This window comes from Corticium candelabrum, chromosome 6, assembly GCF_963422355.1.
Source record: "Corticium candelabrum chromosome 6, ooCorCand1.1, whole genome shotgun sequence".
Classification (NCBI taxonomy): Eukaryota; Metazoa; Porifera; class Homoscleromorpha; order Homosclerophorida; family Plakinidae; genus Corticium; species Corticium candelabrum.
The window spans coordinates 1,522,945-1,549,816 of NC_085090.1; the positions used below are offsets into that span (position 1 = coordinate 1,522,945).

The 26,872-nt window shown below is 41.5% G+C and overlaps 1 protein-coding gene across 1 annotated transcript; it reads left to right on the plus strand.

Moving 5' to 3' along the window:
• Window positions 1-255: 255 nt before the first annotated feature.
• Window positions 256-26,560, plus strand: LOC134181536 (serine/threonine-protein kinase dkf-2-like). Its single transcript, XM_062648810.1, has 10 exons — window positions 256-427; window positions 496-576; window positions 656-814; window positions 1,054-1,134; window positions 8,083-8,153; window positions 16,209-16,320; window positions 21,607-21,778; window positions 23,731-23,819; window positions 26,219-26,333; window positions 26,388-26,560. Exons 2-10 carry the CDS (start codon window positions 532-534, stop codon window positions 26,558-26,560), a joined length of 1,017 nt encoding a protein of 338 aa, XP_062504794.1. The 5' UTR covers window positions 256-427; window positions 496-531.
• Window positions 26,561-26,872: the final 312 nt, after the last annotated feature.

Genomic DNA, 26,872 nt, shown 5'->3' on the forward strand with positions numbered 1-26,872 from the left:
AATATGGTTCTAAACGTGTTTTAGCTGTATCCCAAGGAAGTGCATGCTCCTTGTTAATGAACCAGTTGCAGCATTTGACTTACACTTACCTTGGCACACTCTTTCTTTCAGTGGTGCTCCTGAAGTGTGACACACATGCTGTGCCAAACAGGAAAAACTATTTGGATTATCTATTCATGGCATAAACTGACTGTAGTTGAAATAGTGGGAGATTTTCTTTACGAATTTTCTCAATTTTGGGAGTTTTTGTTTACCTTTTGGCTGCATGTGCATGCAACAGTCTGTCTGCTATATTGATTTTATGATTGTATAGGAAAATGATATTCTTCGTTGCCACAATGCTCATAATAGTTATGTTATTCATTTATCTGGTACAAACACAATATCTTCTGAAGTGCATTACAATTCTCTTCCAGGCTGGTTGGCGGTTAGACTCAGTTTCATTGGCTGTATTTTTAGAATAGCTATTGCATATGTGCATGTGTTGTTATGCAGGATTTGTCTGATGTCAGACGTGCCCTGGGACGTGAAATGCATATTAGACTGGCACACCAAGTAAACCTGCTACAGCAGAGGGTAATTGAGACATCAGTTGTCTTTAGGACTGCTAGCCTAGTAGAATTGTGTAATGATTTTAGTTGCATTTACTTTGTAGCATGTGACTATTATACAACGCCTTCAGCAATATGGCACTGCTCTCCAACTTGTTGATCCCGCAGCTGATATTCAGAATTTTGTGCTTTCGCTGAAGGCTACTCCTCATTCTCCACCACAACCTAGACTCTTCCAAAAGCCAGACTCATCTTCAATTGGGGTATTACAAGTGGTATATATGTAGCTGTTGTGTTTGTGCTCTGTGTAACTGTCTGTTTGTGCTCCTTTATCTTTATTTGTATTGTTGTTTTGCTTGCATAGATTGGGGTGTGATAGTGTCACTGCTTGTGTGCATGCTTGTCTACCGGACATTTTGTTTGGCTGCCAGTTTTGTGTTGTATGTTGTGTATGTATCTATTGATTGTCTTTAATTGTGTAATAATGTTAGTTTGTTTGCAGGAGTTTTTGAAGAATGAACTAGTTTTAGATCTACTGACTGAGGCTGCACTGTCTGCTAAGCATTCTGAACTGAGGGTTCAGGTAAATTAGAACACTTTTTTCTAAAGTGCTTATACAATTGTATTGTAGATGCAAATCTATTTCACATAGTAAAGTGGTTGTCTTTGGCTGTTCAGTTCTGTGCATGTACATGCATGCATGTGTACGCGTGTGTGCTTGCTATGTGTTGCAGGTGGTTTAAAGGGGAATTCTCACCAAAATGGCAAATACTAAAACTTGTTGAAAGAAAGACACAAGGACTAGTATCTTCCTGCAGGAAGCTTACGGTCCGGCCAGCCACAGAAGCAGAGAATGGGCCACGAGTTGTTTAGGTGAATCCCCGTATGTAACATGAAACGTTACTCTCTGTCCTCGTTTGGAAGTAACTACTTTAAGTTTAACCATACCAAGTGCTCCTAATGCACTCGAAATGCAGCAAGACATGATCTATGAACTAATGTAAGAAGGGTCTTCTTTTGAGGCTCCACAGTTGTATTGACACAGTCGATACTTGCATGATAAGTTTGGGGTCCCAGTTTGCTTTAGTCAATAAATCACAAGTTTGCACCGTATGTCTCACAATCCTTACTTTGAAAAGTGCACAGGTATTGGTCTTCCTTGCTAACCAGCAACCAGAGTTACGCTGAAACCACATACGGGTACTAAACACACCTACACAGGCAATTTCAATGCTTTATTTCTTCGTTGTGGTAAACATCTGCAGTAAACGGTTGCAAAGGGCTGTGTCATGAAGTGACAGCTTTCATCTGAGAGATTGTTGCTTTGGGGAGAGTTTACCTTCAATTAATTAGTTCTAGTTGTAGTGGGATATTGCATTTTCTTGGGCAAAAACTCATATTGTTTAAGGAGCACAGACTGTTGGTTGTCACTTTCAGTGTTGCACTTATATTGATTTCTGAAATCAAGTGTCTTGACAGCAAAACATGCTGTATTGAAGCAGTTGTCGTGGATATGAAGCAGCTAATGCAAACTTCGACAAACTATGAGTTGATTCAAGTCTTTAGTATTTCTTTTTCCCTTGATAACCTTTCTACATGACAGGGAACTATGTGACAGTGAACTGGACTTGTGTAAACTTGTTTAAAACATTACGGATGTCCACTCAAAGCTATAAAGCTAATAGAACATGGGCTGGCCCGGCATAGTGTGTAAATAATTGACTGGTTTCCAGTTGTCAAAGTGGTATGCTGACTGCTTCATTTTGGTGGTAATCACACATGCAGAGTGGAATATAGTGTTTTCAAGTGAGTGGGGCATGGGTTTTCATGGCCATAGCCTATGTTAAAAGTGGGCAGTGCATAATACATTAAAATGGACCAATGCAGTGTTCTCCCCAGAAATCTTTAAAAAGGCAGAGCGGGATACTTCGTGAAGTGGGCGTTACCCCAATGCCATGCCCAATTTTTAATAGATTTTTTAAATATATAGCTCCCAAAAACTTTCCTAACTGCACCATAGGTAGAAAGTTTGTTGTGTGAGCGATTTCCTGTTTGTTTAAGAAATTCATGCACTTAAGATGCCCAATGAACTCTTTTCTCTGTACAGATATGGCGTATTCTGTCGTCGTTGCTTGGCAGTGCGTGGGTTGCTTCTTTAGAGACAGCTGATTCATGGCACGAGCTTCTTACATGCTCTAGTAGACTTTGGCGAGTGAGCGTTTTACATGGGGTATCAATCCAAATAGCATTCCCTAGTGCATATCTTTTAGGTCTAGATTGTGTCTTTTGATAAATAGAGCACAGCAATGACAGTATTCTGTATTGTGTCTTGTTTTCTGCCTCACTATCTAGAAGCCATGGGATATCATTAGCCACCGGCAGCTGTTCGCCTGTGCTTGGAAGATCTGCTAGGAGCTTCATCAGTTGCTGCTCGTTTTTTCAACAAGGCAGGTGTTCTTATCTTTGAAAGCGTTGCTTGTGAAGAAAGACTCAATAGTTCTCTGCAACGTCGACATGACACGTGCACTTTGCTGACATACCTACTTGCACATAAACACCAGCTGCGAAAGCGTGGTTAAGGGCTGCATGGGTGGGTGTAAAAGTGTTAGTGTTCCGCACAATTAAATGCAACCCGCTGTCTTAGTTAATTAATTTAATAAGCTTACTTCGAGATCCTCAAGTCTTGGCATCTGGATGATCTACTTTACCTAAAAGCTTAATTGCTAATAAGGCAGAGCGGGGCACTCTGCCAAAAGATCCTGGGGAGAACACTGCAATGACCTCACAAACCTGTCACGTGATTTTTATATTTTTAATGTATACATATAGTCTTCGGAAATTATAGATCAGCAAGTTTGATGGACTCAAAAGTAAACACTAAACTTAGTGCAAAAGATCAATTCTAGCTCTAGCTAGTTTGCAAAAATGAATTTGACGATGAGCAACACTTTTGCATCACCATAGATGTGAAAGAGTCCAAGATGGAGCTAGCGACTTTGGATTGAAAGCGGATCTTCACAGCTAAGCGTGTGGTTGTCTGAATCTACTCCAAACCCCCTTCAGCCTATGGGCCTGTTTTGCGTGGTCTTCGTCTCTTCATTATATGGTCGAAGGTGTTTCTTTGCTCAGCCCTCAGCTCAGATGGGTGGACATGATGATAATGATGTTCTTCATCACATTTGGAGCAGAAGACATACTCACACCCAAACTTGCATAGCTTTACAGGAAATGATGGCAAACTTATCCACAGGGTAGGCTGCTTTCCAAGAGCAATTAAGTTGGAATTTACACTCAGAAAATGTCATGAAGTGGCCTCGATTTAGAATGCTGGGAGTAGACGAAAACAGTCTTCCTCCAATTGATCGCAGCAGCTTTACAGTCTCAACAGCACAAACTGGCTGGCGAACGCAGTGTTCACAACTACTACTGTCACATCGGACAAACGAGGTGAGGTAGGTAGTGCGCTCTGCATGACAACACAGAGACTGCAGCAGCTTGTTATCTTCTGTAATGCGGGATTTTCAGATATCTGCCTAATTGATGCTTTGCTGAACGTGTCTAGCAGATCGTGGTCATTGTACCGTTGTTCTGGATTCAAGTAATCTACTCTTTGTGGCATGATCTTGTGCCCATCAAACGTTTGGTGCTCGCAGTGGCACAAAGGATGTCAATGGCAGCATAAAACACCGCGGCCTCCTTCGTTACACGGTGGCTCAGATTGCAAATGGTTGGGCAAAGTGACACCCATCAGGCTACGAGATATGCTGGACCAGGCACGTTCCACGCAGTTATATGCTGACTGTCCTGGGGCATGTGTTGCTACTATAAGACAGTCCAGCTGTTGGTCCTTCCAAAAGTGTCCATATGAAATAGAGTTCTTGCAATCACTAGGGTTCTGATCGGGGCCTTCGTCAACAATCCAATCTATGACACAATTGGTTTCTGTGCGAGAACATCTTTTAGGATGACAGCGAGATCAGCAGTATGGGTCACATTTGTTAAGCTGTGAAACAGTGACGCACCGTTGAACACGTGTATAGGTTCAGTGTGAAGGCTGGTGGATGCGGCAGTGCTGATTGTTGGTACTGAACTGCGAGTGTGACTGTTCATAGCCTACAGATGACCAGCTAGGGCACCTCTGCCCTACAGTGCTGTCTAGGAGGTGGCAAATGGCTTCTCTCTGCCCGTCTTTTGCCTTGAGGATCATGTAGCCAGAAGGAATGATTTTTGAGTTTCTATATTGGAAATCCTGATCCGAGCACTGTGGGGCATCACCAACAGGAAAGAATTCGGTGATCTGATGATAACGTGAATAGCCAGCGTTCTCTCACTAACCTTGTTCATGTCATCACATGACAATATGGCGCAATCAGCTTCGAATGCTGCAGAAAACTGATACACATAGTTCACTTGAACAAATGCAAAATGGGTATCACGTTGATGCTTTTGGTGTGTGTTGTTCTTTTTGGTACTCTTGCATCTACGACAGCATAATACTCTACTGCATTTTGTGCATTCTTCCATGGGCCACAAGGAGCTGATGAATAGACGTTCTAGAAATTCTTTTTTCCTGCAGCTGTGGAATCTTTTCTTTTAGATGAGTCTGGAAGTCCGACAGAGAGACACACTGTTATAGCATTACCAACACATGAACGGCGGTGAGACTCTGCAGCAAACCCATGTAGTTGAATGAACTCTGTCGCTGTTGTCACAATCTCAGGATATTGCATGTAAAGAGGCTTCTGCCCTGGCCTCTGCTTTGGCAAGTGGTTGTAGATTGGCACATCTGTTTGCACATGTTGCTGGACATTGTGACTGGCAGCTGCTGGTTGGATGTCCTCAGTCAGGAGCAGCAGGTCTGTAAATGTGTTGCTGAGAGATAATGCAAGTCAAAATCAGATAGGTTAACCAGTAAACCAGTACCCATCTCCCTTTGTAACACTGAAGCATCTGATGTGCAACATTACCCATCAGCAGGTGATTATCAGTCTTAGGCCGTTCATTCTTCATGTCATTCTCTGTATTTATTGGTAAAATAGATATTTTGCAACAAATCCTTGAGAGGGATTGCATTCATTTCTTGAAGAAACAAGGCACACTTTAAAAGCTGTTTTGCTGACAACAGTGCACCAACTGACTTGTTCTCTTCCACAGCAATCTGGAGTCGTGTCACTGTTTCTTCCCAAGTCTGCTCTTGAGAAAGGCGGCAGTCAAGTTGTATGTCATCTCCTCTGCTGAGGCAAATTTGATCTTTCATTTGCCCATTGCGCACTGTAAAACACTGAAGAGCTTTGCTCAGTGGCACGCTTGAGAAGACATACGTTTGATGACAATGCATTCAAAGCTTCCATCTTCCTTGTGAGCTGAACAGAACCAGCAATGGTAAGTAACTGTCATTGCAAAATAACTATTCCTGCAACAGCTTCCATAGATTGCCTCACTTTCTCTGAAAGAGTTCATAGAGGTGGCAAGAATCAAATTCTTGCTCTTGAACATCACAGTATTATTGTGCAACTGTAATTCTGCTTTACACTGTACATACGTGAGAAGTCTTTTCCATTTCACCCGTCAGGATCTTCTGTCCCAGTACCTTTGGAGTGAACAAGTCATCAGTTGGTACACCGATAGCTGAGCAAAATGATTGCAATCCATTGCTGAGCACTGTCAGTTTCAGGGTGCCACTCTTGGACACGGTGACAGAAGTGTGACTTGTTGCATCACTGTCTGTTGAAAGGTGTTTCTGTTCCCAGCAACCAAAACAATGGTAACAACAGCTCTTGGCTGTCGTTTCTTAGTTGATCTGCTTGAGAGAACAGCCGCACCCATGCTGTCTCATTGGTCGAGTATTTTGTAACCCACAGGGTCTTCTCTTTCTCGAAGAATGCCTTTCTGTTGTTTATCGAAGATAACTTCCACAGTGCCTCAATGACAGTAGTAAGAAGCTACTACTAATATTCTCAGATTTCGAGAAGAATGGACCCTTACCGTGCCTCTGACCAAAGAGCATTGTCTGTATGGCCGCCATATCCGATTTTGACCTTGGATGCCAGTGAAGTTAACTCTGATGCCAGCATAGTTTTCACGTATACTGGTCTGTACACCAGCAGAGTGTATCATCAACATTTTTACGAAAACGAAATGGATTTTAATCCAGCCAGCCACATGTGAAAGATTTTGTTTCGTAAAACTGTAGACAATTATGGACGGCCCCTTATGTGACATCGAGTGCCTGGCACTTGTACCTGGGCTAGTTTAGGCTAACTTGGTTTTAAACATTGTGTAAATGCAATTCAAGGCGTAATGCTGTTTTTTTGTGTGGTACAGTGTGGTCCAGGCCAAGGGCACATCAACTGGATTTGTTGTTTTCTGTAGGCTATTTTAGGGTTGGTTGGTCGTGCTGTAAAAAGAGAAAAGAACCGTCTATGTAAATCTATGTGACACTTGCACTACGCACATAGCAGTGAGTCAGGTACCACATAGCATTGAAATAGCATTGAACTAGCGTTACACAATTTCTGGTCTGCTCACAGTTCGTCACCTTGTGCAGTCGGTGGCTGCATTCTCTTTTGACTTGAAGTCATCAGCACCTCAAAGCTGTTGTGTGGGTGGCATCTAAGGCACCGACGTTTGATCACGTTCTTCAAGGCGAAACAAAACGGTCATATTGTAGTCACTACAGAGCTGTATGGGGCCATCCAAAGGGACAGAATGAACAGGATCTGCAAATTTGGATGCGACAAACTTTTCTTTCTTGACACAAGTCGTAGCAGCTGTAGATATAAAGTAACGTTCTGCAGCAAGTCGCCAAACAAAGCTTTCCATTCACACTTGACTACCTTATGTGACACTAAAACCTTTTCCCACGCCATTTGATGGTGACACTTGGCCAAGCAAATTCGGAAGAAGCCGTGTGTTTGAGAAATATGCATGGGTCACCTAAGCCATGTGACTTAATGACGTAATTTTTATTTTTGGTTGGTAATAAGATTCTAGGTCGGTCACATCTGTGAAACAACAGATCAAGTTGATGTGACCCAATTGTGTCATGTAAATGCTATGCATGTCAGACTGAAATTTGCTTATGCTTATTCTTTTATGAAAATGGTATAAGAATGAGCATAATGGTCTTTTAAACATTCTGACATTCTCTTGTTTGACTGTTGTATAGCTATAAGGAGAAAATGTTTCATTACTTTTGTGTACTATGTTTGCAAGAGTGGTACACTTCATTACTTGTTAATTAATGGCTTTCCTGTAAGGATGACATATTTTATTTTATCTCATGTCTGATGAGAATGAAGACATTTCCTGACACGTTTTGATTTGTTATATTTTCAAAATGTGGTAGTAATGTTTTTAGAACATAGAGTTTGGACAGTAGGCAACAATGCAATTCACCAAGATATTTAGCATTAGAAGAACGAGTAGAAAATATTATTGATGATACTAATTGTGATTGCTTACATGTTTCTGTTTCTCTAGCATAGTAGTTCATTTGTTAGATTTGCAAGTGAGAATGTTTGTTATTCAGGCAATTAGCAATGGAGAGAAAGTCTCAAAGCTGCAAAAGGAACTTGTCAGTGTAAAGTCTTTGCACACAAAGTGAGTGATACTGAAGCAAGTGAAATGATGATGTCATCTGTTCAGTCTGTTTGTGTTTATATTTTATCATGCCTATGTGTCTCAGTTTGCTTGTTCTTGATTAACTGTTCAATTGTTTCTTCTTCTTCTTTTACTGTCTCACTGTTTTTACAATTAAGGTCTTACATGTATTTCTTGCTTTGAGCAAGTGATCAACTTTCGTTTGTTAAATGTGCAAGGTCATGGTCGGACATGAGCACTCGAGCCGATCTCAAGTGAGGTTGCTTTTGCACTGTAGCTATTGTAGTGTCCTGGCAAGAAAATCGGTTTCGATCGCCAGCACTTCAAATGCTGTTCATATGCTGCGCATGCGCGAAGGTCAATAGACGAAACTACTGCAAAACTGGCTAGGTATTGATTGACGGGCATGACAGCAGTTTAAGCTTTAAACATTACAACGTTTTGGTGCTCACTGTGAACTGAGTGCGCTTGGTTACTCTGAGAGAAAGATGTGACTATGGCAGATGCAACATACGGGAACGTGATGTGTGCTTTGCAGTGTAGCAACCTCATTTTGAGGTTTTAAAAGAAAAATTCTCAGAGGTACATCTAAAAAGCCTAGAATTTAGCTACCAGAGCCACGCTCTTATGCAACCTCATACCGCAACGTCGTGATCATTCCAATTCAGGCTATAGAGACACTTCAGTCAGCTTTGCCTGCAATGCAAATTAGAGCGTCTAGGTCCTCACGGTTACTGAGTGTTTGAAAAAGTGCACCCTTTTAAAGGGATGCAGTGTGCATGTCCGACCATGACCCTGCACCTTTAACATTGAAAATTGTGATGACTGCATTTAATGAAAGGTAACACTGTTGTTACAATAGACATCAAGCATTTTCTTAAAGGGGAAGTCCAACAAAAATGAACTTAACTTGTATGAGTAGATCTTACGAAGACAAATCGATCGGTATAAGTTACTCCGTTATCTTCACTTTCGTATATGAGAATGAGCGATGTTTCCGTGATGTGCAATGCCCACGCGCCTGCTCCGCGCTTTCTGGTCAATTAAGCTCCGCCCATTGGGAACGAATCAATGCGCTTACGGATGACTGCTACAGATATATCGAGAATGACGAATGTGAATGCGAAGATATTATGAGGATCTGCCTTCTTGCCATCAGTGGTTCCTCTATAGAGTAAAATTGTGTCGGTAGAGCTGTTTTCCCGCCAGACTTTGAAGCAGAATTCCTCAATACCACGGCTTACCTAGAGAACGCGCTTGTGCTTGAATATTTGTTTATCCTTGTTCTTTTAATGTCCGAAGAGAAACGTTCAGTGCGCCGTCTGGCGTGTGCTACAGAGGACGTTCCTATTTTCACATCCGGTCTGCTCACTTTCTTTTGCCGCTGATTGGTAGAAGGTTACAATCCCGGATGTAAAAATAGGCTTATCCTCTGTAGCTCACATCAAACGGCGTGCTGTACGTTTCTCTTCGGATATTAAAAGAACAAGGAAAAACAAATACTCAAGCACAAGTGCGTTCTCTAGGTAAGCCGTGGTATTGAGGAATTCTGCTTCAAAGTCTGGCGGGGAAACAGCTCTACCGACACCATTTTACTTTAGAGAGGAACCACTGACGGCAAGAAGCCAGATCTTAATAATATCTTTGCATTCACATTCGTCATTCTCGATATATCTGTAGCAGTCATCCGTAAGCGCATTGATTCGTTCCCAGTGGGCGGAGCTTAATCGACCAGAAAGCACGGAGCAGGCGCGTGGGCGTTGCGCATTACGGAAACATCGCTCGTTCTCATAGACGAAAGCGAAGATAACGGAGTAACTTATACCGATCGATTTGTCTTCGTAAGATCTACTCATACAAGTTAAGTTCATTTTTGTTGGACTTCCCCTTTAACACAATAAGTAAAGTAGATGACACAAAGAGTTAACATCACTAGTTGATTAATTTTTTTAGAATCTCTTGTGTTTCTGCTGCTAAGAACGAAATAGTTACACTTTTATGTTGCCACTCAGTTATTTTAGCTTTAGTAGAAGTGAGCTGATGTGATTTGAAAGAGGCATGGTTTCTGTCATGGCCAAAGTGACTGGAGAGGAGGGTTAGGTGTACATCAAAATTCAGTGCTGTCCAGCAAGAAGAAGAGAAAATTCAATCTATTCCAAATCCTGCATGGATCATGCATTAGCAACTAGGAAGTTGAGAAAGGTTCACTGAAGTTTGATAAAAAGAAAAAGCCATTAATTAATGAAGAAAGATTAAAGACTACAGCTCTTTCAGAATTGGAGTCCTCCAGAAGTCTGGGGAGTGGGAACTAACCCCAAAGTGTGCCATTATGACCATTAAGAGATCTCAACAGAAGGTCAGATATCCACATCGCAAACAGTAGTTTACCATCTTCAATCTCTCAGTACTGTTGTCTCAAGGGTTTTACTTTGAGTTACAGTTGACAGCGAGAACAGCTTGCAAAACTGATAGCTGTTGAGGTAGATATAGGCCATGTTATGTTTACGTAAGACGTTGGCATTCTGGCTGTTCGACTTCCCTCTTTTCTACATGGGCTTGGGAGAAGCTGCATTCTCTACGTCAACATCTGCTATGCAATTGATTGCGGCGCATGTGCAGTAGAGTTACTAGCCTCGTACCAGACCCTCTCTCGCCGTTGTGCCCGGTTGCCGTATAACATGACAACGCCGGAGAGGGTCTGGGATCATCCCGCCTACTTTCTTCACCTAGTGTCACCCCACGTCATCTAAGTGTCACCCCATGTCACCAGCGTCAACACTTTCATGCTCTTATTTAATTATGAAGCCATTCTTCTATCAAAGTTATGCTAGCTGTGATATCCAATTGCATACATTCACTGTTTACATTTTGTTGCTGTAGCTGCATGGGAAGAGATTCAATTTACTGCATGGAAAGAGATTAATTCACACGATACTGAGTTCAATTCACGTTATCTGAAGCTGTGTGTCATGAGGTCCAATGTGATTCGATCAGCAGTTTAGGTAGCTTGGAATACGGATGTGCTAGGCTCCGCTTTATTACTGTGCTAGGCTACAAGAACAATGTGAATCGGGAAGCTCGTGTATGATTCAGGAACATCTGGAGCCTGGCAGCGCGTGCCGTCAGACACGGTGTTGACTAGGACTTCCGTTCTAGAGTCTCTTGGAGAGGAAGTCCTCTCTCTCGTGGCAAATACATAGAGCTTGCGTAGGGACAGGATACCAACATTGAAAGGAAACAAGTAGAGTACGAATGGAAGGTCAAGTTGGTTGCAAGACATTCCGTGTGACACATGAGAATAACCATTAGGCTAACCGTATTAGTAGGTCAGTCCAGCTGATGTTGTAGGCTTCAACGCCCTGCTGAGCCCAAGAGGTTAGTCAAACCGACTTTGGAAGCTCAATACACTATCACAAACCCATCCCGTTTATGATCACACATTAAGTCGCTTGAACAGAAGACATTTGTCAAGTTGACGTTGCAACTTGAGTAGAGGTGCATGTATTGTTGGGCCAAAACTTGCCTGAACAAGACCCTTTCCCCAAATGGCACGTTACCCCAAAGGAAGACTGACAGACTGTGTGTGCCCGAGCACTGGTATGCAGCCTGAGAACAATTAAATTCACAGGTGCATCAACCAGTCTTACCCAACAACAGCAAACAAAAAGACTAAATGGAAAGTAGGAAAGAAAGAAAAACCAAAGCCAATATGTCAGTCCGCGAGGTCGTTAGGAGACCATGGTGGGAATTTTGTGGGAATGTGAGCTTTGGCGAGAGAGGTCACCACAGAAGAGAGAGCTCTGGCATCCAGTTGAATGTAGCACTGATAACAATCAGAAGACCAGCGACTAGGAGTCTTGATGAGCCAATCTGGTAGGCCCGTAGCTGGCGTGGTTGTTGCTGTTCTGATGTGGAAGCTGTGGGCAGTGTAGTGGTCTTTGTTGTAGCCCTATTTGTGCAGCGGAGAGTGAAGCATGGAGGTAAGACGAGGAGCAGTGAGGTAGGGCCCGTCAGTGTGTGTGAACAGCAGTAGGTTTGAAGTTCGCAGATAAGCCAAGTACTTTTGCAGCATATTTACTGGGCAGACTTAGTGGTGTAACTGGTCAAGAAATAAATGTACACCCAAGCGGAAAGGGTCCGTTTTTGAGGCCTTGATGTGCGACTGATACCCATATGTTATCGGGTCTGAGATCCAAGAGTACCAATGTTTGTGCATCGTGAAAGTTAGTGGTGCTTGGGGACATATATTCTGAGCACAGTTGGAAGCCGAAGAAGGCAGTGGTGAAGACCGCCCAATACATTTGCTGGTCGGCAGACAGTATGTCAAGATTCTCTCACAAGGCAGATTTTAGTTGACCCATGACCTAGACGGTGATTGGAAGGCGATATTTCTGAGTTAATTGAAGTTCCCAGTGTCTGATTCCATGGTGGACGAGAGAGGTAGGCAAATAGACGCTGACACAGGATCTGGCAAGTCTGCGATCCGGTGATGGTGTTTGAAGCAGGCTAGGTAGACCTTTAGTATCTGATACTGCACCTCATGGACTGCTGATGCCATGCTCTCTACTAGAGATGGCTCTAAAGATGGAGACAGTGATAACTTATGCTTCTTGCAGAATTCCGTATATCGTAAAACTCCTGTATTGCAGGCGTGCCGTGTGGAGGTGGCAATGCTTTCATTTAGGAAGAATGTGGCTGCTGGTCTGGAAGACCAAGGGTGAGAGTCTCCGCAGGCAGAGGTGTTGGTTGTATATTGCTGCCACAGGTGCCAATGCAAAACTTGAGCATCTTTGAATGAGACAACGTATCAAAAGGCAAACGCTTGTAAAACATAGTATTGACCATCCCAATGAATGCCTAGTAAGTTCCAATCCTTGTGGCATACTGGGCACAGACAAAAAGCATGCTTCAAATTTATCTTTGCCATGTAGCAATGCTGACCTGCCTGTTTCACGAAGGTTATAGCATCGTCAATTTTTGTACCACAGATTATGATCTTCCAGATTGATGCCATTGTTAATGCTAAGATGACGGGGAGAGGAGAGATGCATAATCAGTCTCCAACTGCCATCTTTGGGATGACACGTATGCCAGAGCACTGGACGGTTGGCAGAGGAAGCTCCTTGTAGGGACCAGCCATGTGGCCACATTCACATACTAGGGCTTGAGCCCTTCCTTGTTGAACAACAGCCTTGTGCTCGAGTGCGGACTTCAGGTTAGGAGATAATCGAAAGCAATGTGGACCAGTGTATTTGAGATTAAAACCGACGTAGAGACCAAAGCAGTGACTCAACAAACATGCAATCTAGGTGGTTGCGTAATGAGAGTGCAAATTCCTTAGCCTGGGGTAGAGTGTCTGGTTTATGATTGTTTATTGGAGCACGTGCAGGAACAGTTAGCTTTTGGGTGAGGGCCGTGGCAGGTAAGACATTTGTGGCGATACTTGCAGAGGTTCGCTGATGCTTGGTTCTTACAGCAACCTGGCGTTGAAAAAAGGCGGCAGGTTTGGGATTTGCCCAAGGGGCGCCAGTGGTATTGGTAGTGTCGCGTAGCCAGACCCCTTTCCGCCGCGTCATCCTTCCCGTCGAAATGGTGTCTGGTGAACAGGCTTGATGTTGCTGTGTGCCGTGTAGCCAGAAATTGGCTATCTAAAGATCGGATTTGGTTTCTTAAATGCTTCACTAAAGACCAGACTAGTATGTAAGCAGTGCAATTCTATCTCACTAGCTTCTCTTGTTTCTTAGAGAACAGCTCGAAGACTACAGCTAGAGTCGTTGCTGTTTGTGAAATCTGCATGTCTACAGCAACAATTAATTAAATGCGGTCGTGGAAACGTTGACGTCAACAGGCTAGGCTTCCATCGGACCTACGCATGCACTCTGTCATGATCGACGTTGTATCTAGCGTTTGTGTGTTTGTGTCACAACGGAGACCGAATGCAATGTAAAGCAAAGCACAAACCACGTGAGATGATTACCTAAACACAGAAAGACGACTCATCTTGTTTCGATGACGTCAGCTCCAAGCCCTTCAATTGCAGTACCAGATATATATTGCTCACTCTGGACTGTCCCCGGTCATTTTAGACGTCAAAACAGCAAACAGCATCGAGTACGTTAGCATTCAGTCGATCTTTGTTGTGACACAAGCGCACAACGCTAGACGTACGACATCAAGCCTGCCGACGTCAACGTTCCTGCGGCCGCATTTAATTGCTGCTGTCGACATGCAGATTTCACAAACACAACGACTCAAGCTGTAGTCTTCGAGTTGTTCTCTACGAAACAAGAGAAGCTAATGAGATAGGATTGCACTGCTTGCATATCAGTCTGGTCTGTAGTGAAGCATTTTAGAAACTAAATCCGGTCTTTAGATAGCCGATTTCTGGCTACGCGGCACACAGCGACATCAAAGCCTGTACACCAGACACCATTTCGCTCGGAAGGATGACGCAGCGGAAAGGGGTCTGGCGACGCGAGACTAGGTTATTGGTGGCGATGGTCATTGATCATCCAGGGGATCGAAAGGAATGTGACCACAATCTGTTGCCAGGTGGCCTGGTTGACTGCATGAAATAGTGGTGGAACTTTGCAGCACAACCTGTAGAGCTCTAAATCACAAAGTGATGGTTGATTGTGTCCCATCTCATGTTTGTGGTTTTGCTGGCGAGGTAACAAAGGCTTTATCATATCTTCAACCAGACTGAGGTCTAATATTCAGAATTGCCTTGGGCAATTATGGACTGATAACCGCTGAGTTCATAACCTTGAGCAGGATCTGCTAACAGAGTTTTAGCCGCGTAAGCAGATCAAGGCTAAGCCAAGACTTCGTAGTGTGGACTTGCTTGCATTTCGAACTGGAGAGTGAGGCCTTAGTTGCTTGGGATCCCCATCCCCAGTGTTGGCTGTTGCTTCTTAAGTATAGTGTCAAAATTGACATAATCACCTGATAGGATCTTCTTCTTTGTCTTCTTGGACAGCATCCAGGATGTTGATTGGTTGCTTGACCCAACAGCTGTCCATTATTGACTGTGTGACGCTTTACTGCGGGCTTGTTTTGGATGTGGAGTGATGTGATTTGGATCTTGCCCTGGATATGCGACTAGAAGAGCGTCTTCTGTGCGGTGACTTGGACCTACTCGTTGATGATGAATCTGAACTGGAGCTGCGGCTACTGTCGTTGTATCGATTCCCACGATGACAGCTTTGCATCCGGACATTGCCCCGTCTTCTAGTGCAGTGGAAAGAGCTTGATCTGGATCTCGAACAAATTGCCTGTGAAATAGCAACTACTGACACTTCAATGACAGATTGGATCGTCATTTGCAGTGATGTGCTGCCAATCTCCATGGTAGGCATTTCCATTGCCGCAGTGGTGGTGTTAGGGAATAGCACTGTGGACAGTTGCTCGATCTGCTCAGACTTCGAACCCGTTGACACCAGATGAGGATGCTCCAGGAAAAGGCAGATTGACACGTTTGAACTAGGAAGAGTGGGTGAGGATGAATGGCACGTGGAGTGCAGTTGTTCATATCGAGAATGATATCAAGCAAGTTGAAAATTGTATGTACTGTCCAGACAATGCAATCTTCTCATAATCATTTGTATAAATACAAAGCTCAACAGTTTGCTATGCATAGCATTACCAGATTGCTGTAGTAATCTACTCCTAACTAACCATTTCCACAGAGATTGAACATTACTGTGCATGTGCACATCAAAATTACTTATTTTAGTCTAGCTAAAACCTAGACTGGTGAATGCAAGCATCAAAAATTTAATTGGTCTGGCTTAAAAAATGTGGCATAAAAGTGGTTGCCATTGGCAATTGGTAAGTGTGAAAATGCTCACCTTTCAATGATTTTTTTAATTCAAGTGATTTAGCCATCTTCAGAGTTTTGATTATTGCTCAGAAAGCGTAGTTATTCTTCTTTTATCTTCTAGACGTTTGTTGCTTGACTGCTTTGTTTACCTGTGTGTTTTTGTTTTGAGTTGTCGCATAAGGTACCTGCACTATATAGTTTAACTATATATTATCATGCAGTCTGTCTTTTAGATACATGGAGAATCCTGTTTATGGAGACTTGATGTCACTAGAGGATGATATTCTAAGACTGAATCAAGAACTTCGTCTTTTGAATGTTGAAAAGAAAATAACCACGTCACAGGTAGGAGTTGGCATGTACAGTACATTGATGTCTGACTCTAGAATGCATGGGGAGAATCTAGACTGGTGTTAATTTGTCAGCTACATTGTAGCCTACATTCATGTCTGCGTGACTAGCTTATTGGTTAATGGTTTATGAGCTTGTGCTGCTTAGTGGTAATTTCACTTCAGGAATTTCACAACATGCAGAAATTTTATTTAGAAGTATTGGAACCTATTGAAACAGATCACACAAGAACAGTAGGTTACTATGAAGTATGATTGTGGTTGTAGTTTAGGTGAACATACTGTTGCAGGTGGTCAGGTATCGGTTTCATGTAAAGCTACATGTACAATATACAAATAATTGAGTGGCAGGTCGTGTGTGCTGCATCGCATCTGGTCACATTGTACTAATGCAACATTGTAAATGGGTCAACACAACGTGACACAAGGAAATGCGACACTTCACAGTGCCACGTGTCCGAATAGAATTGGGTTTTATTGCAACATTGAACCAGAAGCTGGGACATGTCGTGTTGGAAGTTATTGGGTTTCAACCAGTCACTGCCAAGAAAGATGCGCGTGTACTTCCATGAGCAATGGGTAATGATTTGGGCACTGTACTCAACATTGAGCTGTTCATAGATTGTGTAGAGAGTTGTCTTTGCTTGTGAATGATCAGGTGCAAGGTGTACAAGCACTCACGTGCAAGAGAGAACGCATGGAAATTGATTTCAAGCAAGTTGGGGTTCAGGAGAGTTCTGTCAATAGAAACTCTTAGCATGAGTGGTTTGCTTTAAGAATACATGCAGTGACGCAATGATGAGCTGAAGCCATATTGAGAGCCGTCACAAAACCACTGATGTGATGCGACACTTTAGCATTGCATATTCTAAATGTAGCGTACGTCTCCATTTTGCTTATGTGTCCGTACTAGGCTGATAGAGGTAATGAAAACAGAGGAGTAGATCCTATCAGGGACTAATTTTGAAATTTTGAAGAGTCAAACAGATATAATGTGCAGGGTAATGTCCAGATTGTTGTCTTTCGAAAGGACTGTTTACTCGTATAGAGACTTTGAGTATGACGTACTATGTACATGACCATGATGTCTAAATAATACGCGTACCTTGGATCATTCATTCTTGCTGACTCTGTTATAAATTGAGCTGATCCAATTTAAGTTGAACTGGAGCTGTGTCAAGCAACCTAGCCAGCCTCTGTTCACACCTCGTCCCTAGAAAGCACAGCAGCTTAGTTGGTGGTGTTTCTGGTGTGCAAGCTAAATGTTTTTTGTTTCATTTACTGTACAAGCATTTGCACTTCCTTGATCATTGGTTTTCCAAAATTAAAATCAAACAGGAGGATTATTAGTATTAATACATCATTGTTAATATTAATATAATGTGGTTAATATTACTGATGGAGCTACTGACGGTAGAGTTGAACAATCAGTAGAACAATTGGTAATAAAAGTTAGATCAAACGATACGTTTAGCAGGGAACAGTGAAGAAATCTTCACCACAAAGTGGGAGGACAACAATGACAACTAATTTAGATCTACTTAGGGAGAGGGAGAGGGAGAGGGAGAGGGAGAGGGAGAGGGAGAGGGAGAGGGAGAGGGAGAGGGAGAGGTGTGTCATGCCTTGTTAACAATGTGACACACGATGCTCAGGATGCTGGCGAGGACATTAGCGAGAACGCTCACAAAGATGCTGACACTGACGCTGTATGATTTACGATACCATTTGATGAACATCAGAAAGTAGCCAGTACACGCATGCTCATTACTATCACATGAATGAAAACAACTGGCTTCTTCTACTTGTGGCACACCATAGGTGTACTTTTAGAATAGTTCAGGAAGCCAGCTGACGACACCAACGAAAGTGTGTGAGACCTATTTTCCAAGGACAAAGGGAGCAAGGAAAGTATCGCATCTGCTCGCAGATATGGGACTGCTACCTACATGCTTATGTACCTACGCACAGTCTCTAGTAGCTCCTTCAATATTTCACTTTCTGATATTTCTCTTCCAGATTTGATCTCTGATTTGTCAGTAAAAATCACATGCTTTCAGTAAATGTTGGAACACTTCTGGTTTGGACGCTGGAGTTGAACTTGAATTAACTCCTGCGTCCACAATGCCGACAACGCTCACACCATGATGTGCAAATATTTATAACATGACGCTCGCGTAATCGTCCTTGCCAGTGTTGTGAGCATTGTCTGCATCACATTGTAAACCAGGCTGTAGGGATTAAACAGAAACGAGTTCACCAAATAACTCACAATCTCAAAGTCAAGTTGAGTGACAGAATCAGTTGGCGATACTATTGTTGTTTAGTGGACGAAAAGTCATTCGGGCACGTCTTCATTAGAGCCTAAATATGTTTTATTTTAAAGTTGTTTAAGCCTAAACATGTTTAAGATTTAGCGAGTCTCTACTAGTGTTAAACCTGGTTGAGAGGTAGTTTAGCTCAAGTGGTTTAGGTTTGACATTCACGGGATGGTTTACCATGCTAATGCACATTGCATGAATATGGATCCTAATTTGTAGTGTCTTTGCATTGTTCTTTCTTTTTATCTGGAGGATACGTAAACAATATAAAAATTAGGAAGTGTCAGAGATGGCATAAGATATGTTGCAGAGAGCCAGGAGAGAATGACTTCTTTGACATCTCCGACCACAAAAAGTGTTTCATCTCTCACTACTGCTGTACTCTCCAACGCGTCACGTCATCCGACGCTCTTACCCATGCATCTTTCGACGATGTGGTAGAATGAATTACTTCGGTGTAATGAAGTCCCAGGTAAATGTTGAGATCTCGGATAAAACTAACAAGTGGAGAAGCTTCCCAACTAAGCAGGTTTAGATTCTAAATGTGTTTTACATTAAACCAGTTTAACGTGCAACAAATTGAGACACAGCCTTTCTGCCTAGACTAGAGCAATGGAGGTAGTGTAGTTTACACAATACAGCAGCAGATTCTATCACTGGATATTCTCCTCATGAGTTGCTGTTTGGTCAGGCATCACGACGTATAGAGATTGTGTTAGTTAGACATTTAGGAAGACTGTCAGACAAGGACTGTCAAATTGAGGAGACACACAAGGCTGGAAGGCTTGTGATAAATGCTATTCAGAAAATGGACGAAATGTTTAGAAGTGTGCAACGGTGGATTGTGCAATTCTGAACGTACAAATTATACAATGAGGTGTGTTGATATGAAGTTGGACAAGTGGTACAAAGAAGTTGACAAACGCACAGATTGTTTAGAACATTACAATGACGTAGAATTAGCTCAGCAGGTAAATTTTGGGAGAAAGTTGTGGTGGATTAGAGAGGAAGAGACAGCCTGAGGAGGTGACGAGACAGTATCCAGTGAGACAAATACAAAATGTAAAATATCTTAAACCTAACTCATATGCTAGCAGATGTGGAGAGATTATCAGTACATTGATGATGGTGGAGACTTTTAACTGGATTTATTACCTAACAGGGTTTGAAAAATGTGTTTAAATCTGGTCGCCAGTGTGGCCACCTAGAGGAACGGTTGGTCGCCAAACTTTCACTAGTTTCTAGGTCAGAGATTCCAGAAGTAAACAAGTCATTAATATCACTGTTGAGACCCTTTCCCAGATGATCATGTTTGACATTAAATTAAGACCTAACTACAGTAGGAATTTGCAGTAACGTTGGATGAGCATTCTAGATAGCTAGTAAACACATCAATCTGCAGTATTGTACTTGGGATTCTTTTTGTGTAATAGTGTGAGTATTCATATTTTATAGAAACTTTCAACTAATTGTATAGCTACAACCAAACAAGAATGTGGTTTTGTGGTTTTGTAATGTTAATTAATGTGATTATGTGGTTTGTCATCACATCCACATCCTGGCAATCCATCCAATAAGACATGAGCATTCTTTGATTGAGTAGAGTGTTTCATAATTCTCTATATGACTCAGTGCCACTATTGATTTGCTGAGAACAGTACATCAGCTACTCTCAAGGAAAACCTCCATACCCCACATGATTTCCTATGACTAGCTGTGCTAATCTCTGGAACGCACGTAATAAAGTTTTGTTATTGTAGTGCTTTAGTAGTGTGTGCCATCATTCAGCATCTAGATTTCAGAACTGGACATGCAGAAACTTTTGTCTGAACGAACTTTCTTAGTAGCACTAGGAGATGTATGAGCTCCTGGACGTACCTGGTAGTTCTTCTGATAGAAAGACAGCTTGCTGTGGAAAAAGCTGTTTGTTTTGCCACTTTCTACGCCCACCGTTTGCAAAGATCTACGTTATTATTTTTATTGTCTCAATTCAAGATGGTCAGATTGTTCGTTTCCTTTGAACAGCGTAGAAAAGGATCTAAAGAGGCAGTTGCCGTCACCTTCAACTACGATTGGCTGCAGATTTTGTGTTTTATCCGGGAGAAGCTGCTGCGCAATGACGTCTCATCGATGATAGAGCTGTTGACTTGGATTTGCTGGTGTAGCGTATGAAGAATAGGAGTGACCGCGATTGTTTGAAAAATTATACGCTCCTGCAGGTCTTTAGTTGGGTTTGTCTGGAGCTGATGGCAGAGACGAATGAGATCGGTACAGGCAGTAGAGTCCATAAAAATGATGGTCAACCAGAGAATAGCAACGACTCGCAATAGATTGTTAGGTGATACGTTGTTATGCGATATGTAAGAAGGTGCTAAGTAGATGGCATACGTCGCATGTTGCCACTAAATGGTAGACGTAGAAGGTGGCAGCATATCTTAATTGTAATGTAAAACATCTGCTGAGCAGGTGTCATCTAAGAGCCACTGCCACGAAAGGCTAGAAACTACCAAATATTTTTAGTCACGAAATTGGCAACCACACCTTTCATTTAGTTGCCACAACCACCTAAAAGTGGTTGCCATATGGCGACTTGGCGACCGGAGTTTTCGAAGCCTGCCTAATTTGGTAGAGGAGAGGAGTGTCATGATGAGTGTAGTGTTGCACATGCATACATAGTACTAAATATATATTCATTCTTGTGTTGTGTTGCTAAATGAACAGTCTAGGTTATCGCAAGCCTGTAATTTAAGATAATTAATTATGTAGTGATTTGCGTGCATTTTTGTATTTTAATAGTGTAGTAGTTGTTTCGATATGTGTACATCACCTGCTGAAGTCATTATAGTGAGATATTTGAAATTAGTTGTGGGAATTCTACCATTTGTTATTAAGATATTTTTATAATGAATGTTATGGTGGCTTAATTGGATTAATTTAGGGCATTTTTGTCTTTTTCTGTGTAGCTGGCATTATTTGATTCTTTGAAAGATGAATTTCCTTCTACTGATGATGGTGATCTAATGGAGCGAGTTGTGCTGAAACAGGGTATTTCTGGCAGTGGTCTGCTTCACATGTTTGATTGGCACAATTACAAGAGACCCACAAGTTGTCATTATTGTAAAGGACTACTAAAAGGTACTGATTTATTAGCTTAAATCAGTAGTCAGATGACACACAGGCTGTAGTAAGTATATAATCTAGTCCAGGTGTTATCTTTGTGGTGAGTCTTCGGTTGCAGAACTAAGTCAGGCAAGCACATTAATGAAGTGACTACCAGGACCCCGCCCTATGGGCGGTAGCAATTTAACTTTGCGCTTTTACACTTATTAGGCAAAGGAAACACAAAATGGACTGTCACCAATCGTCCATTATTTGACAAGTTTTCAATGTTCTAAATTGTTCGGCGTACTTGGCATGCGGTAGAATGTACCGACGCTTCTGTGTATACACGCGTCTAACTGTACGCATGTTACACTCCAGTCGGCGCATTTTGCACTTTGCTGTTGTCGTTGTATTATTCACTTGAGCCAGAGTTTTGTCTGTAGCTTGGGTAATGGTGTGCTTGGTAGGCAAGTGCATGTCACATCTGCATACTTGTTTAATTGAATAAACAAACTCCAGCGCATCTTATTTCAGGTTGCCAAAGTCTCATTTCGAGTCATCGAAAGCAGTCTAGGCAAAATTCGACTTGACCCGCCACCGCGTTTGCGATGATCCGACCGGCATTGTGTCAGTTGGCATGTTACAGACAGACAGACAGACAGACAGACAGAAGCAGGGGTTGGCGTATTATAGTATAGGATTAGTTAGGTAAACAAGTGGTGTGATGGGTGAGCCACAAATTCTTTGGGTGAGTGAGCAGCGAAGTGAGGCAAGTGAGACTGAACTACAGTATTTCCCGCATAATTATCCAGTTCAGTCAACCAATTATCTGATTGGGGCAACCAATTTTCCACTTAAGACAGCCAATTATTTGATTAAGGCAACCAATTTATCAAACTCAGTCAATCAATTATCCAATTGGGGCAACCAATTATTAAACTCAGTCAATCAATTATCTGATTGGGTCAACCAATTATCCAACTCTTGGTTTAGTTAGGAGCAGTGTAGTTATAGAAGCGCTGTTTAGAGGTGTACTTAATACCCAATCAATTAGTCAATAATTCAGCATTGCTAGTCATAATAGCATACTGACCGATGTTGTCGCCGTTGCTTCTGGGCCAGTAAACAGGGTAATCCTTGTTTTCATTATTATCAATTAAACGCCGAGGAAAAGCCATCAGTAAGTTTCTGCTAATTAATTATTGCCCACCAACACGGATTACACTACACAGAGAATGGCGTAGTTGCAGTTGTTGCAGCGAGGGTCAGACTCTTGTCACAGCAAGACGGCAACTTCTGGTAGATTTGTGTCCTGACACACAGCTAGGTGCATGCTTTATGCCTCAATGCTTTCTAGCATGTACTCACCACCAAAGCTGCACATGCAAGTAGCAAGATTATAGAGGATATGTAGAATTAACAACCACGTTGCTCAAACACACGTTGATATAATAAAGTACGTCTACAGTATTTCAGTAGCTCTAAATATTGTATTCTCCAGCTCGCTAGGCGATTCTTCCAGATTCTGAGAATCAGATGAGGGCGCGAAGCCATGAGTGTCAGTGGTTCAGTTGTTCCTCCTCTTCAGTCAATGAGATTTATGCGAAAAGAAAGATGGCAGAGCTGTTCAGTTGTACGGTGCAGCTGGATCGTCACGTTCACATGTGTAAGAACTTGTTCTAGCATTTCCTCAATCTGCTTGCAGATATGAGAATTCAGACTGTGACCCAAAGCATTGAACAACTAACCAGTGGCACAAGGTGAGAGTCTAACTCGCTAAGTACAGCTTGCCAGAGTGAAATCGGATAATTGGTTGGCCGAGTCAGATAATTGGTTGCCCAACTTCATAATTGTCCAGGAAATACTATAATAGATCTCGGTACATAAGGAGTAGGCAAGCGGACAGACAGCTTTGTGAACAGACGACAAATGGGCAGAAATAGTGAATACAGTAGCTTTATTGAGTTTGTTACTTTCTTGTGTAGGTTTATTTCGACAAGGTTTGAAGTGCAAAGTGTGTCGTATAAATGTTCATGACAAATGCAAGTCGAATGTGCAGTTCTGCAAAGGAATGGTGAGATTGTTCTGTAAATGCTATATTACTTCAATAAGGTAAATTGCATAAAAAGTAAGAGAGTAAATTATGTAATTTTCAAAGTTATCTTTAATTGTGCTTTAGCTGGTCATGCATTGCAGTGGTCTTTAAAACCATACTACAAAAGTGTCTTTATTTAGTGGAGTTCAGCATAATGATTGCAGCGTATCTGACAGTGAGATTAATTAATAATACCACAATACTTCAAAATGGTAAGGATTTGAACCTTTCATAAACAATATGGCAAAGCTATAATAGTCACAGCTTCTATTCTCTGCATGCTGTCACTGGAACTATAGTCTTCATGCGAATATGTCAGTATGTACTTGTATCACTGTTGAAATTTACAGAGATTTTATGAGTGCATCTCTACACTGAAAATGCAAATCTTAACGTATGCCTACTAAAACGTTTTAAAGCTTTGGGTATTCATTCTTTTAGTCAAAGCTCAATGATGAAGCAACATAATGTAATATGTAATACGAATACTAAAGAAAAGTGCTGTTGCTTTTTCAAAACTTTAAGAAGGAAGTAAGTTACAAAGTAAAACTGCTTGTTACACAACCAGACAGAAGTGATGTATATGGACTGTGTTGTATAATGGAAAAGCTCACACATTCACGTGTGTATTTGAAATCATGATGCTCACTGCAACATTGCCATCTTTTAACAGCACTAAATAGCCAATTCGGGTAATCTTTCTGACAGTCCCTGCAGACAGAGATACTGCCAGTCATTACAGTCTATGATATAGTCTGTGTCTTTGCACTAATGGAGGCTGACAGAATTGGAACAACATGCATCTTACCAGAAATGAATGTAAATTCAGCTTGATGAAGATTCTTGAATAGATCTTGATATGATTGAGTTGTCTTGTTATCACTACAAAATTAACATCCTTTGTGTTTTGCAAATTAAGAGAACACCAAATAGAAGGAACTGTAGGCACTACTTCAGGTTTTGTGAACTTACTGTAAGGTACGTCCTAATTTTACGTAACATTTATACTGTTGCAAATCTAGAACTTATTGTATTGTAGGCCAAAACTTGAATTATACATACAGTATTACTGTAGTTTCCATACCTTTTGTATACTCATGAGCAAATGCAAAGGGCTAGGAAGTATACAGAAATCAGGGTTCTCTCTAAGGTGTTGTAATATTCTGCTGTGCCATGCTGGTGAGCTGAGTATGTAGGGCATACAGGTACCTTCTTATTTCGAGCATTGAGCCTGTACTGTACTTATGCGTGGGTGTAATGTGTACTGGAAATCCATTTGCTGTCTGGAAGTCTGAGAAACACTTCAGAGCACTGTACAAAGGAATGTTTTTGGAAGATCCAGGCATATGATTATATATGGTACCCACGAAACAATGCCAGATGATTTCTTATTTTGCCATTGAGTGTAAGCTTCCAATTTGAGTACCACAGACATAGAAAATTTGCCGTGATTAAGAAGCACCGGGCAGCTGCAGTAGTCTAGCTACTACAGGTAGTTAGGAAATCCTTAATTCATTGAAGAAGACATATTGAGGGGTGGATTCGAGGTGTTCAATGTTATGTCCAACATGCATGCATTGTGCTGTCACCATGAGGTTATGAAGCTAATGGTATGCAACTGCCATCTTCAAGTTTGGTGCCAGTTAGCTGAAATATGCTCCTTACCATAGTGACTGTAAACGAGCATTTCAATAATGAAATGAGTCCTGCAATTGTGCTTGAGTACAATATGGTAGATTCACTGTTGAGAATTTTGTAAAGAGGGTCTGAGACATCAAGTCTTGACCTCAATCTAGCTGTAAACAGTTGGACAAAACTTTGCAACTGTAAATTGAAATCCAATCTACATTTTAGTGACATCATTACTGTATGTATACACTGATAGTCTATTAATTCATAATACTTCATTTCTTACTTCAGCAGTTATGATGATACACATGTACTATATTAACTGCCAAACTGCATTTAGTATATTTATTCTTCTGTGAAATGAATGGCTGAACATCAAGCATGGTTGGAACTACACCTTATTTGGACATGGTCCTTCCTACCCGAGCGTATGTGATATTCTGGGGAGAACCTTTGCAGGGCGATCTGAAACTTTAGTTGCAGTAATAGGAGATGGTTCACTTGCCCACTCGTCTTGTTTAGTTGAAGTTCTTTTTATCACATTTGTAGCAGTGTCTTGTTGGTGCATTATATTATTTGAACAATTGTAGTAATTGAGTATGTGCATTACATTATTTGAAAAATTGTATGTGCATATATTATTTGAAAAATTGTAGTAGTTGAGTATGTCGGGAACATGAATATTAAATGTACATAGAATGTGAAAAATGCTTTCTGCTTGAATGATGCTACTCTGATGTGTTTGACAGAAAGGCAAACTAAGAGCAGAATCTTCTGCTGCTTCTCCTTCATTTTCTACTTCGGCTCAGACTGTTTATAGCTCTCCACTGCAGCTTGATAGGTCACAGTCAGCTTCTAATGATGGTTAATTCTGTGAATTTTTTATGGTTTATGCTGTCTTATGTTGTAATTGTTTAGACATTTATAATGTTCCCGATGAATGTATTGCTCCAATGGAGCAGCGCGAGTCTCTAGAAAGACTACGAACTGTAAGAAGATCAAAGATCAGAGACAGTGGACTTCATAGTTCATCATCATCACCCACAGGCACTATGGAAGGTGAAGTCTACTGTGCATTATTTGTAAAGTAGATTTGTAAGACATCATGGTCATAACTTGATATTTAGTGACATAATGATGGAGTTATCAATTAATTTGTCAGTAGTCTAGTAATCGTTTAGACTATTCCTTTACAATTTTTTGTGCAACAGTTTTCTCAACAGTCATCTATTTAGGAAGTAATTTACTTGCATGGTTTACTAGCCATGCAATGATTGCCTTTCTAAGAAAGATAGATACTTTGCTACTTTGACATCCTTTGCATGGAATTTGGTGTTTTTTGGCAATTATCAGCAGGGTGCATCTAGATGCACCAATATGATTTAACTTTAAAACACTAGGTC